Genomic DNA, 12,794 nt, shown 5'->3' on the forward strand with positions numbered 1-12,794 from the left:
CTCGAAATAAAAGTATGAAAATATGTTTCTTCTCCTGGATTTCACTGGAAATGAACTTAAAACTTTTTTTCTTAACACACTATTACTCTCGTTTTAACTATTTACACTCTGAATCATCTTTTTTTTCTCAACAATAAAAAGACAACATGAAAAAAAAAATTACTTTCCTTATCACACAACAGATTGGGGTCATAAACACACAAACACTCAGGAAACGGAAGGTCAAAAGGGTCACAAACGCACACCTGGTCATAAAAGGTCATAAATGGTCATATAAAGCCATAAATCAAAGACACCTGCACCCCTATATAAACTACTCTCATGAGTTATTCAGTAAGTCCATATATCCCCCCTCCATTGAGATGCTACAAGGTGAGAGGAAAGATAGCTTGAGAGTATTGGCTGGTTAATGGGGTGAACGCTCAAAGTCTTTTCAGAGAGGGAGCCTTTCCTCGTGTCGCAGGTCTGTATCGTTGTATCGTCGTGGGCAGATGGATTTCGGGTGCAAGTATAAACCTAGTTTTAACATTAGTACAGTCCACTGGAATTACACTCTATTTCTGTTTTGAAGCATGTGTTCACAGAAGCGGAAGTTCAAAGGTCACTGAAGACAGCGAGTCTTGGAGTGCAGATCTGACGCCAACCGCCAGAAACTAGTGAAATACTGTCTTTTCTATATGAAGTTACATTAATCGCTTCACTCTGAATTAATAAATTCTTTAATTAGACTTTTGAGCTTTGTCATTTAGGCATTTGTTCAGAAATATGTTGTTTTGTAGTTCAGATAATGTATGAGGAACTGAATCTTGTCTTTAACTCTCTTCTGGTGTATTTGATGAAGCTCTGATCTTCTGAGGTGTAGATGAGCTCAGATTCTCACTGATGAATGTCAGAGAAACTCATTTCTTAATAAATCCGAGAAGAGACAAGAGTCTCTTTCTTTATCTGCTTCCTTACATGTATTGTAAACTCTCAATAGCTTCAAATTTTGAGTATTTTCTCCATTCATCTGGTATCTCACCACTCCCCTCAAATGTTTTACTGTAGTATGTTTCCAGATCTTCCTTAAATCTGCACACAAACCACTTCCAGTAGGGCAGTTCAGAGAGATCAGGGCTGATGCTCCATTTAGCATACTCTTCTCCTGCTGTTCTGTAATCTCTAAATAGGACTGTATCATCTGAATCATTGGGATAAAAAGATCGATCGTTGCTTGCTACAGATGATGTGCAGATCCAAACACACAAGTTTGTTGTACCCCTGAAAGCTGAACCCGTTACTGCTTTCACTCTGTGGAAAGGAACACTGTGATCTTCATCATGGTTGTCTATGGTGTTTGTGCAAATGGCATAACAGAACGGACACTGAACCCAACAGCACTGACAGAAGTGATCAACCAGAAGCTCATCTGGCCTGAATTTATAGTCCAGCTTTACTGGAAATGACTTTGTGCTGAATCTACTGCTGATGTCAGATATTATATCAGGAAGTTTGTGTCTTATCAACTCTTCTAGGAGGTTGAAATCATCAACATCATCATTTTTCACTCCACTGAGGTCTTTTTCAGAGAAGATCAGCTCATCTGAGAGCTGCTCTGTGAAACCCTTCAACCACAAACCAACATCTCCACTGTTCTCTTTAACATGTTCAGCAGATTCATGTGCTGCTTCCATGATCTTCTGCTGCAGGAGTTTAATGTTCTCCTTCATCCTGGGTAAAACACTGACACTGAACTTATCAGTGATGTACCGACTGACTTCACGTCTGATGAAGCTCCTGAAGTGATGTCTGGGATTATGAATGTAGTTCATGTATTTGTTAAAATTTTCCGCTTTTGCCATTGTCTTCAGGATGTGTTTCTCCAGATTTGATCTGTTTTCATTCAGTGATTCACAGTTTGCTTTCATTTCATCTCTCAGATCTCTGGAAGTCTTCTTGTAGACACTCTGCTCAATGGGATCTTTCAGTTTCTGACAGATGATCTCACCAAAAATGGCAGCTGATGTTGCTCCATGACAGTATTTCTGGAAAATACTATAGTACTCTTCTCTCTTCTTCTCAACATATATTACTGGATCATTGGCTTCTCTGAACAGTCTGTGTTGATCAGTGATCATCTCCTTTGATCTCTTAAAGATGGAAATAACCAAATCCATGAAGAATTCATTCTTGAACACATAATTCACTGATCCTTCCTGATGTTCTGTCACTCTTGTCTTGATGTAACTTGTGAGTTGTTGAATGCAACTGATGTTGTAGCCCATCTTTGAAATGTTAAATGACTGAATCCTTTTGTCTGTTTGCTCAGAAACATTTGTGACTAATGATCTTATTTGGGCTTCATCTTCTTTAGACATCCCTTGAACTGATCTAATGGCATTTGTAAAGAATCCTTTAAATCCACTGGATTTCTTTAACATTACATAATCAGAATAACTGGGCACAGAGAAAATATCCCTGCTCTCCCTCCAGTGATCTACAGGAGCACTTTCACAGATGTCATTGAGGAGCTTTTTCACATCTCTCATTACATCAATGTCTTTGATTGGAGGATTGTCTGTGATTATCTTCTTCACACTCTGTCCCCAAAACGAATCAAACTCTTTCTTCAGTGTTCGTTCATCTTTGGCTTTGTCTTTTAGTTTCAAGGCAAGTTCTTTGCTCTTTTCATAGAGAGTGTTTTCATGATTTATCTTCTGAGCATCGATCTTTTTCTTCAGGTCTCGCTGCTTAAGAATATTGTTTAATTTCCTCTTTGATTCTCTCACAATGTTTTCCTGAAGATCTTTGATTTTGTTTTCAAATGATGTTTTCCAGTGGATCAGTATGTCTTTATCTTTGTCTTTCTCAAAGAACTCTGCCATTGATTTTTTCACTTCTTCACTTGTCGTCTTCAGTTCTCTTTGAAGATCAGTTTCCTCAACCTCATGAATTGTTTCATTTTCTATTTTGTTGTGTAGTTTGTTCTCAGTTTCCATCATGGCGCTACGAAGACTCCAGGACCACTTGCTGTATTCGGTCTCCAGTTTCCTGTAGGCTGAAATCTCCAGAGAATTTCTGAAGCTGAAGACGAATCGTTCCTTCAGTAAAGCCTCCCAGAGATCTTTAACATGATCTTTTAGGTCTATCAGCATCATTCCATGTGAGTTTGAGGCATGAGACATAATAGTCTTCTTTAGTTCTTGTATATTCTCACAGTAGTTTGGGTTTGGTGGTGCCATTGGTGGGCTTCCCTCCCAGAGCTGAGCAAAATACTTCACATCTTTCTGAACATCAAATCCAATGACATCACTGAAACTTTCTGCATCACAGACTTCCTCTTTAGCAGCGAGTTTTGTCATCTCATCCAGTGTCTCCTGCAGTCGTCTCCTTCCCTCCATGTTTTTCTCTCCAGCTGTGATGTCTGAAACGTTTTGATGCACAAACACACAGCTAGGAGACAGGTTTACCTTCTTCATCCTCATGAAGGCCTGAACAACAATCTGAAGAATGTCCTGCATCTCAGATGGGTTTTCTCCAAAGATGTTGATCAATGTCAGATTTCCAAGACCAACAACAAATGTGGCCAATTCATTGTCATGATGCTGTGTTGATCTTCCAGCCAGTTCTAGAGCACGAAGACCCTCAGTATCAATGACCAGAATATAGTCAAAGTTAATCTGTGTTTTCATCTCGTCTGAGACTCTGACCAGCTGCATGAAAGCTCCTCTGGTGCACCTGCCAGCACTGACGGCAAACTGGAGCCCAAACATGGCGTTCAGCATGGTGGATTTCCCAGAACTCTGAAGCCCTAAAACTGACAGCACAAAGACTCTGGTCTGGTTCCCCAGTTTCTGGATGAGTTCTTCTAGAACAGCAGAGACCCAGATCACAGGAACATGAGCAGCATCTCCATCCATCAGCTCCAGTGGAAATCCAGAGATCATCATCTCTGCTGCGAGACTCGGGAGAGAAGAGAAGTCAAACTGCAGGCCTTTCTTGTTCTTCTTCACAGATGAACATGATTCATAGATCTGACCGATCTCCCTCATGATGTGCTCCAAACCAAAAGTTGCAGCTTGAAGATCGTCAGATAATTTTTCAAGGTCTTTTTGTTTATCTTTATGTTCTTCAGATTTATTATTGTCTTTCAGTTTTGAGAGACTTGAGACTTCTGACCATGTTTCATCATACTTGTGGAGTAGAGCAGAAAGGTCAGCTGATGTGTGTTCATCCAGGAGGATTCTGAGCCATTTGAGAAAAAACATCTTCTCATGTTTAGCATTTGAGTTCATTTCTTTAATGAATTTCTTCATAAAACTGCCGATGTCACATTCATGCTGTTCTACACGGATTTTCTTCATCTCTGTATTTATCGCACTTGTTACCATTTCTATATTTTCTCCTTGAGGTCGATGTAGTTCTTTGTTCTTCTGACTCCACTGATGCCACAGTTTCCCCTGATGAGGCAGAAATGATTCTTTGATTTCTGTCAAATCTTTCTCCTTCAGTAAACTCACCATCTGCTGTGCTGCTTCTCTTCCTCTCCTGCAGTCATCATCATCTTCCTCATCTACTCTGATGTCTGACTGGTTGGACACATCTTCAAGTCTGAAAGTGGAAGATGATTCTGAGAGACAATCATTTATCGCTCTTCTGAGTTCTTCAGATACATCTGACTGATTTCTGTCTTTCAGACCAATCTTGAATTTCCCTTTCTTCATCTGAGTTACAGCAGATTCATCCTCAGTAAAAAGACAAATGAGTGGCTTTCTGTCCTTGTACAGGTTTTGGATCATTGCTGCATTTCTGTCATTCCTGTCCAGTTGTGGTAAAAGAACAACATTGACTGAGGCCATTTCAGAGAGGATCTGCAGCTGTTTCTCATGGTCTCCTGCATCACCATGTAGATTACAGAACGCAACACAGTCATTGAATTTATCTGTGTCTTTCCCAGAGGGGCAGAACCAGGCAATCTCCACCACTCCATCCATCAGGACTCTGGTTCTGCTGCTGCCTGGGCAGTTCCTGTGAAAGAACGTGTTGTGTTTCTCGTTGATCAGACTGTTCATCAGCTGAGACTTGGATGAAGACATGGAGCCAAACCTGAAGAAAAACACAATTGGAGTTTCTGCTTTGTAGATAGGGAAGGTTTGACTGATGGTTTCATTGTTGGTGTTTCTCATCTTCCAGCTCTTGTTGATTTGTCTGAATGTCCAGAGAGGAAACTCAATCTGTTGTGTGAATGGATCAGGAACAAGCAGAGGCAGAGCGTACTGACACTGGGACAGTTTAGTGACCATCAGCTGCTTCAGGAAACCATCAGCACAGTGAAATACGGCCATCTGAACATCCATCGAGTGAATTTGCACAGACTGACTGGTTCCTGTGTTTGACAAAGAGGTGCTGTGAAGAGCATGATCAAAAATATCACCCTCATCGTCAGAAGAGTTAGTATCTCTTTGTTGTGTGTCATCCTGTCCATTAGTTTTAATATATCTTGCTCTGTAGTTCATCATCAGTAGTTTTTGTATGAAAGTTTGAATCAGCTCCCTTTCAGCACAAGACTCATGGGACTCTAATGAATGTGCAGATATCTGAAGAATGTCTGCAGCTCTCAGTTTATTGTGGTGGCTGTCCTCAAGATGAAGTCTAGCAAATAGTTTTCTTTGTTTCTCTTTTTCTTTTCTGTCAGTGTCTGGTTGATCTGCACTGACTTCTGCTGTACCAATGGATGTGTTTTCTCTCTGTTGAAAAAAATTAGCTGCATTACATTTACCGGTAACACTTTATAATAACTGCATGCTATTAATCATTAGTTAAGCATTCCTAAACAGTTAATTCATCATTTATAAAGCATTAATAGACATTAATAAGCAGTTTACAAATAATAAATACAAATAAATACAGCTATAAATGCTTTATTCTTGATTTATAAGCATATCTATAATGTGTTTAATAATTGTATTTTCATACTTTATTAATGATCAATTTATCATTTCTAAATGAAGTATTGCATTATTTACAAACCGGTTACATTATCATTATTTACAAACTAGGTGTTGTCATTGATTAATAAGATAACTTAGAAAGTGTAAGTAAATGTAGTAGATTCAGGTAGTTATAAAGCAGTTAGTAGTGGTCAGTTCACTATTTGTGTGAGCTCATCTAAAGTGAGGACTAGTTATGCTTTGTAAAGCATTTATAAAGGAGATTTAAAGACTTATTGGTCTTCTAAACAGAAAAAGGAGACAAACACAAAACGGTGATACAGAACATAAAAATATTGAACAGCCTTTAAATCTCCTTTATAAATGCTTTAGAAGCATGCTTCTTTGAACGCTGTGTGGGAACGCTGTGCGCATCTGGCTGCCGCTCCACGCTTCGTCGTCTATTGTTTACGTTTGCTGTGCCCGCTTCTTGGACAGTTGGTGTTTCCCTTTCTGCATCCTTCTACAAACTGGACTTAACTTTTTCTACTTGGCTGAGCGTACTTTTGTTGTTGTTACCGTTGGGAACTCTCTGCTGTCAGCCTGCTACGAGCCCTCTCACCCTTCTCTCCTCCATCTGTTGGACTGACTGTGAGGTGAGTTAACACTCTTCTTACCAGTAGTTCGATTAGCTTGCTGTCAGGTTGGGTAGCTTTCCTCTCCGTAAGCTTTTATAGATGTTGTGATGTTTGTGGTCCTGGCTAACGTGACTTTGCTGATAGCTGATTTTCTCATGGCGATTACAAACACACCAAAGGCTTTAGCACTCGTGCTGTCTCTGGTCTCCCTTATTTTTACTGGGTTACCTGCCAACATGGATTTTGGATACCTGTCACGCGAACTCAGGGCGCTTAATCGGCACCCACGCCTTGACTCTGAAACGTACGAGCACTGCCGCTCGCTCGGGATCACCCGGCGCCCGCGCTACGTGCACCGTTCAGTCCGAAGGATCATTAACTATCAGCAATCAACACCAACTGTGATCCCGTGCATCTGGTCAAATAACAGAACTCTGGTCAAACCGAAACGCCCACTAAGCGACTGTCGTCCACCACGATCGCTAGTCTGCGTAAAAAAGTCAGATTTCAATGTCAATTTAGCTGATAACTTAGTTGTGCTGCAAAACCACCTTGCTCTGCTGAACTGTCGCTCTATCTCGGACAAAGGCCCCTATCTAAATGAACTTATTACTGACAAAAACCTGGATATGATAAGGCCAAACATGAATGTTGAAATCCCCACAAATCAGGAGCTTATCAAATTTCGGAACAACATTAGCGAAAAACTCAGAAAACTCAGATAAAATCTCTGTTGGTTTTGGTGGACGATAAATGACAGCAAATAACACAGGTGAATTCAGGTCAGCCACAAACAATTGAAGCTCAACACTAGCATAACAGTAAGCAGGTAGTAATCTGCATCTATAATCATTCTTAAAGAGAGAAGCCAAACCACCACCTCGACCTGAAACTCGCGGGGTATTGAAAAAAGAGCAGCCTGGGGGGGAGGAGCTCCGTGAAAGCACAACTCTCACCTGGTTTCAGCCATGTCTCAGTCAGCAGAAAAAAGTCAAGAGCATTAGTCATAAAAAAGTCATTAAGGATAAAAGTTTTTACTCTTGACTGATCTGGTGTTGACCAGTGCCATGATCAAGCACGGTTCAGTCTCTCGTGAAGCCCGACGAAGCAGGCGGAGATTCCCGAGCACGCAGCCACATTCAGAAAGCCTCATACTCCGGCAGCGAGGAAACAGACACAGAGTTAGACAGATCCACAGTAGGCCGAAGCCACCGATAACAGCATGTCAACGATCGCCGCCACTTATAGCCGACAAACTCCGCTGGAAACCAGCCACAGGAATAGTATGGATCGCATATGGAAATTGAATCCAGGTAAGCTCGAAGCCTGACACGAACTCCACCTCTCTTTCCACGTCCCCTGCGATGGTTTTTATTTTTATTGTTACGAGGTAGAAGGCAGGGCTGACGTTGTAAAGAAGCTGGTATAGATGCAAGGAAAGGCGGTGGGGTCTTCGACTGTTTGCCAAAACCGTAGATTGGAGAAGTATAGTCCGTAGAATTGCCTATAGTTAAAAGGGTCAGGCGATCATACACCAGCAGCGGTGACACATTTTGAGAGATTAGTAATAGGAACTAGCCTGACGTCGTCATACTCAGATTCTAGTCAGAATGTGAGTCTGATACTGCTCCATTGAGCTTTGATTATGGGGCGTGTTTCAACCGAATCAGGAAGGAAAATGCCTCTGCACTCAATTGGATAGACCTACAACCAATCAGAGCAACAGAGTAAGTGACGTATGTTTTTCATTCATGTTTCAGATCGACAAATGCCTTGATCGCGGTTCTCTGTTCCTCATTTAAAATGAATGCGCTGTCGATATCTTCTATAACAGACGCGATGGCGGAATCTACACATGATGTTTCGTAAACAAAGTTCAGGAGAAGCACGTTCAAATAATCAATCTAATCTCAACTTGTCATCAAACGATTGCCATGCCTACCTTATCAGCATGAGAGGAAGCATATATTTATTCACTCTGTTAACTCACCTAACATTCCTTGACTGTTTTCAGCATCCCTCCACTCACTCTCGGCTTGTTCTTCCACAGCCTGGAATACGGGGGGAGTACCCTGGGTTCGGGCTGAATACCGAGCCCGCCCTCTCCTCGGACAGCACCCCAAATTTTATTCTATCTTTATATTTATAAGTGTGAAATCTAAATTCTCCAGAGGCAGTCATCTTTTCTTTTAATGTCTATGCATCTTCGTTGTAAACGAATTCAACCCAAGCGTTCTTTGATGACGTGGTTGATTACGTTACCGTTGCTCAACTGTCCATCATCGATTAAAGCCCGCCCTGCCGGCAATTTGATTGGCTCGGCCTTCTGGGAGCCGAGCATAATTACTCCTCAACGGATCGAGTCCAGACCGAACTTCCCGACCAAAAAATATTGTGGGCGGGGTTCGGGCTGGCACCCAGGCTAAATAGGAAAAAAATCTCAGCAGAGGTAAACGGCGAGCCACATACAACGGCGCCATCTTTTCCTGATAATAATATATGCATATATATATATAAAGAATTTATGAGAATTTATGATTTCTGTGCTTTTCACATTCACAATGTAATGTGCTTCGATTTAACTAATTGCTACATTTTATTAAATGCTGCATGAACTAGTTTCAGAGCTCTGTACAGTTCATTATACAAAAACGGCAAATCTGCATGTTTTAATTGGAAAGTTAGATTACATATTTACAATAACCTATGTTATATGAACATATTTCTATGATAATATTAAAAAGGTCTATGTTGTTAAAAATAACTATCCTGCAATGTTGCGGGAACATTATTTTATTGTTGCAAAAAAAATAAAAAGAGCATTCCTAGAGCATTATTATTTAGTTCCCAAAACAATGACAAAACAGGAACCAAATACCACTGTTAGGGGAACGTTCTGTGTTTGCTGGGAAGCCCCTGAAGCAAACGTAATACTTGGCTTGATATCATTACTTGAAGTACAAAAACTAATGAGAACAAATTACTAAAATAATTGATAGCTGCAGCCCTACTTTACTTTTGCTTTAAAAATGATTTCATAGAAATTTGGATTTTCTTGAAGTGGAAATGGCATATAAGACAATAAGTGCTCCTCTGCCGCCATCTACTGTTTATAGTGCTAATTTAAAATTTTTAAATAATTATGTTGGTTTGCCAAGTATAAGTTTTCCTAAATTTTAAAACGTTTAGTTTTACAAATGGAGACAATCTTTGAAGGATGAACAAATCATGTTTTTTGGTCATCACATTAAAAATAACGGTAACGCTTTAGATTACAGCCCAGAAAGTACTGTTTAATTAAGGCGAGACACTACAGGTGAATAGGGTAAAATTGTTAACTTACAGATATAACCATCAAACTTTACCAGTTGATTACTCACATGAATAGGAGAAAAAAATGCATTGCAAGTTTTCCGTAATTTTATTTTTAAATATGCTAATGAGGCTATGTCTAATTAAATATGCGCTAATTTGCATATATTTTGAAGTGACAAATCTGACCATTGAAAAAAACAAGGTTCAAAATTATTTTTGCATTTTGTTGATATAGCCTAGTCAATGAAAAGACATTTTCAGAGGGAATTATGAATATCCCCTTTTGTTACCCTGTAAATCAGAAAATACTGGCAATAGCCTTAAAACATTTATTTTGCCCTATTTTTAGGCATAAAATGTCATATAAATCAGGCCAAGAATGATATATTAACAAATCCCTCTGAACAAATCTTCACAATATAGTTAGGAATACGACTGTAAAGTTTAGTGTATGTTGGTGCTACAGAAGTGGAAAATCGTCACTAGGAGTGCAAGAAAAAAATCATTTTGAGAAAACGGCCTTTAAAGATTTTTATGGCAAAATTCCACTCATTTCTATTGAAAGCCATGAATTACAGACAAAATATGCTTTAGGTCCAAGTAAAATCCATGCATCACACTGTTTAACATCCAAAACTCATTATTGCTTCATCCATCACTGATCATAACATTCAAAACGACACATCAACAGTCCATCACTGCAGGTGGAATGGGAAAACTAAATACCGGTAGGCTATATCACAGTCCCTCAGGCAGATACATATTTAGCTGTCAGTGGAGCTGCTGTACCCTCTCCTAGGAGAACTTCCAGCTTCTTTTCTGGTGCTAACTGTGGGAAGTTTTATTCTTTTGGCTATTTGTCCAAGGTGTAAATCACTTAGTGAAGATATTTTTCCCAGTGAAGGAGGGAGTGCATCTCAGTTGGTGGTCACTGAGCCTGTTTTAGTAAGGATCTGTCTCTTCTTCTCTGACAGTGTGCAGATACTCTGTCAAAGAACAATTTAGTCTACTTTGTTTGCTTTCTCCAATGTTCTAAATATTGATATTTTGAATGATTCATTAGTTTTGTTCTGTTGAGTTGTTTTGAACCAGTGCTGAAGGGAGCCTGGTTGGTTAGCTTCACCATCAGCTGACTGAGGCGACTGTTTTAAGGATTTGGCTCGTGGGTTTTAAGTGTGACTATAGCTCCCTCATCCACCACCTCATCTGGTTAAGTTTGGAAACGAGTTCAGCTCCCTATTTATATACTTTTAATTAATTACCAAACTCATTAACCAAACTCACCAATTAAACACAAGTTTTGAACATTTCTTAGTGTATTTATACCTTATAATTTCTTACATTTATTAGTAAAGTACATTTCCTTATATATTTATTTATTTAATAGTGGTTAGGTAAAATAAAATGACATCGAAATACCAGCAGGTGAGTATAAATGGTATGCTCGTTAAGCCTGAACTCAGACTTAGGCCCCGTCCACACTACTGCGTTTTCGTTTAGAAACGGAGAATTAAAACGAATACGATCTCCGTCCACACCAGCGTTTTAGCTGCGTATTAGAATTGATCTCCGTCCACATTAAAACGACTGAAAACACGGATCACGTGACCATTCACCAACACTGGGCATGCGCGAGCCGGTGTAAACACAACTTCATTGATAAAATTATCCCACCATGCGCTGGTTCTTCCCGGGTTAACCCAAAACCGACGCTCCATGTACACGGTCGATACCGGGAATTGTCAAACGTAAACTATTTTATCGGGAATTGTCAGTTGCACACGGGAATTGTCACATTGTCACTATTTTACCGGGAATTGTCACAGATCGCTCGAATAATAGCTTGCCTCCGGCGCATGTAGGCAGTTAGCATTGTAAAATGTAGAATTTACTTGCACAACAGCTGCTAGAAAATATATAGCCTACGCCATGACTGATGACACCCAATCAGATCCGAGCGTGAGCCTCTACTACGTCATCGTTTCTAAAGTCCTCCGTTTTGACCCGTCCACACTAAAACGCCCTCCGGAGATTCAAAACGAAAAACGGGTCGGCAGCGTTTCTAAACTTCTCCGTTTTGGGTCTCCGTTTTTGCCGTTTTAGTGTGGACGGGAGGTGCAAACGTAGCAAAAGGTCTCCGTTTTTAAACGAAAACGCAGTAGTGTGGACGGGGCCTTAGCCTGACAGTTAGCCTGCCCTGGACCAGGCTAGTTTCCCAGCATAAGCTGCCGGGGTAACTGAGTTTGAACTTTTTTAAGTTTGATTTATGAAACCGAATCTACCAAAAATAAGCCTGACTAACCGAAATAAGCCTGGCTTATACTCTAATCTTGGTTTATGGAACAGCCCCCTGGTTGGTTAGCTTCACCATCAGCTGACTGAGGGGACTGTTTTCAGGATTTGGCTTGTGGGTTTTAAGTGCTTTGAAATGTAATGTGTCTTTTTGACTTACATTTAGACGTGTTCAAAATGTTACAGCTTGTTCGAAACGCATTGACGCACTATGGTTACTTCATTGCGCAGCTCGTGAGCATCATGCGGCCCGCCAAGCTGTAATTTGTGGCTCGCATGGCTGTAAAAATACGGCGATATCATGCAGCCCGTCACTACAGATATTTCTTAAAAACATTAAAAATAAGTAGGGCTATAACATAACCCATTACAAACTCAAAGTGTCAACTGTATTATAAATAATTTCGATCGGATTGAAAGAGAGAACATGTAAACAATTGGTTGATTGAGAACCGAAACTGAAAGGACGACGTATGGCTCTCCTACTGACTTGTCCTTATCAGTGCGGCTCTCATGAAAAAAATTGTGAAGACAATGCACTATGTGATGGCATTTCATCATCTTTTGTCTTCGTTGGTAATCCCTTGTGTTTTACAGCAACTGTTTTCGGCTTCTCTGAGAGAATTTTACACGCATATCT

General features: G+C 40.1%; 1 protein-coding gene across 1 annotated transcript; it reads right to left on the minus strand.

The window, feature by feature from the left end:
* Positions 1-480: 480 nt before the first annotated feature.
* LOC311290854 (interferon-induced very large GTPase 1-like) lies at positions 481-5,648 on the minus strand. The gene has a single exon (XM_084409570.1). It carries the CDS (start codon positions 5,496-5,498, stop codon positions 954-956), a length of 4,545 nt encoding a protein of 1,514 aa, XP_084265696.1. The 5' UTR covers positions 5,499-5,648; the 3' UTR covers positions 481-953.
* Between the last annotated feature and the right edge of the window lie 7,146 nt (positions 5,649-12,794).

This window comes from Rutilus rutilus, assembly GCF_951802725.1.
Source record: "Rutilus rutilus genome assembly, chromosome: 1".
NCBI classification, from domain to species: Eukaryota; Metazoa; Chordata; class Actinopteri; order Cypriniformes; family Leuciscidae; genus Rutilus; species Rutilus rutilus.

Excerpts from the sequence above, each read along its gene's own strand:
- LOC311290854 (XM_084409570.1), bottom strand. The coding sequence starts at position 5,498 with ATGATGAACTACAGAGCAAGATATATTAAAACTAATGGACAGGATGAC.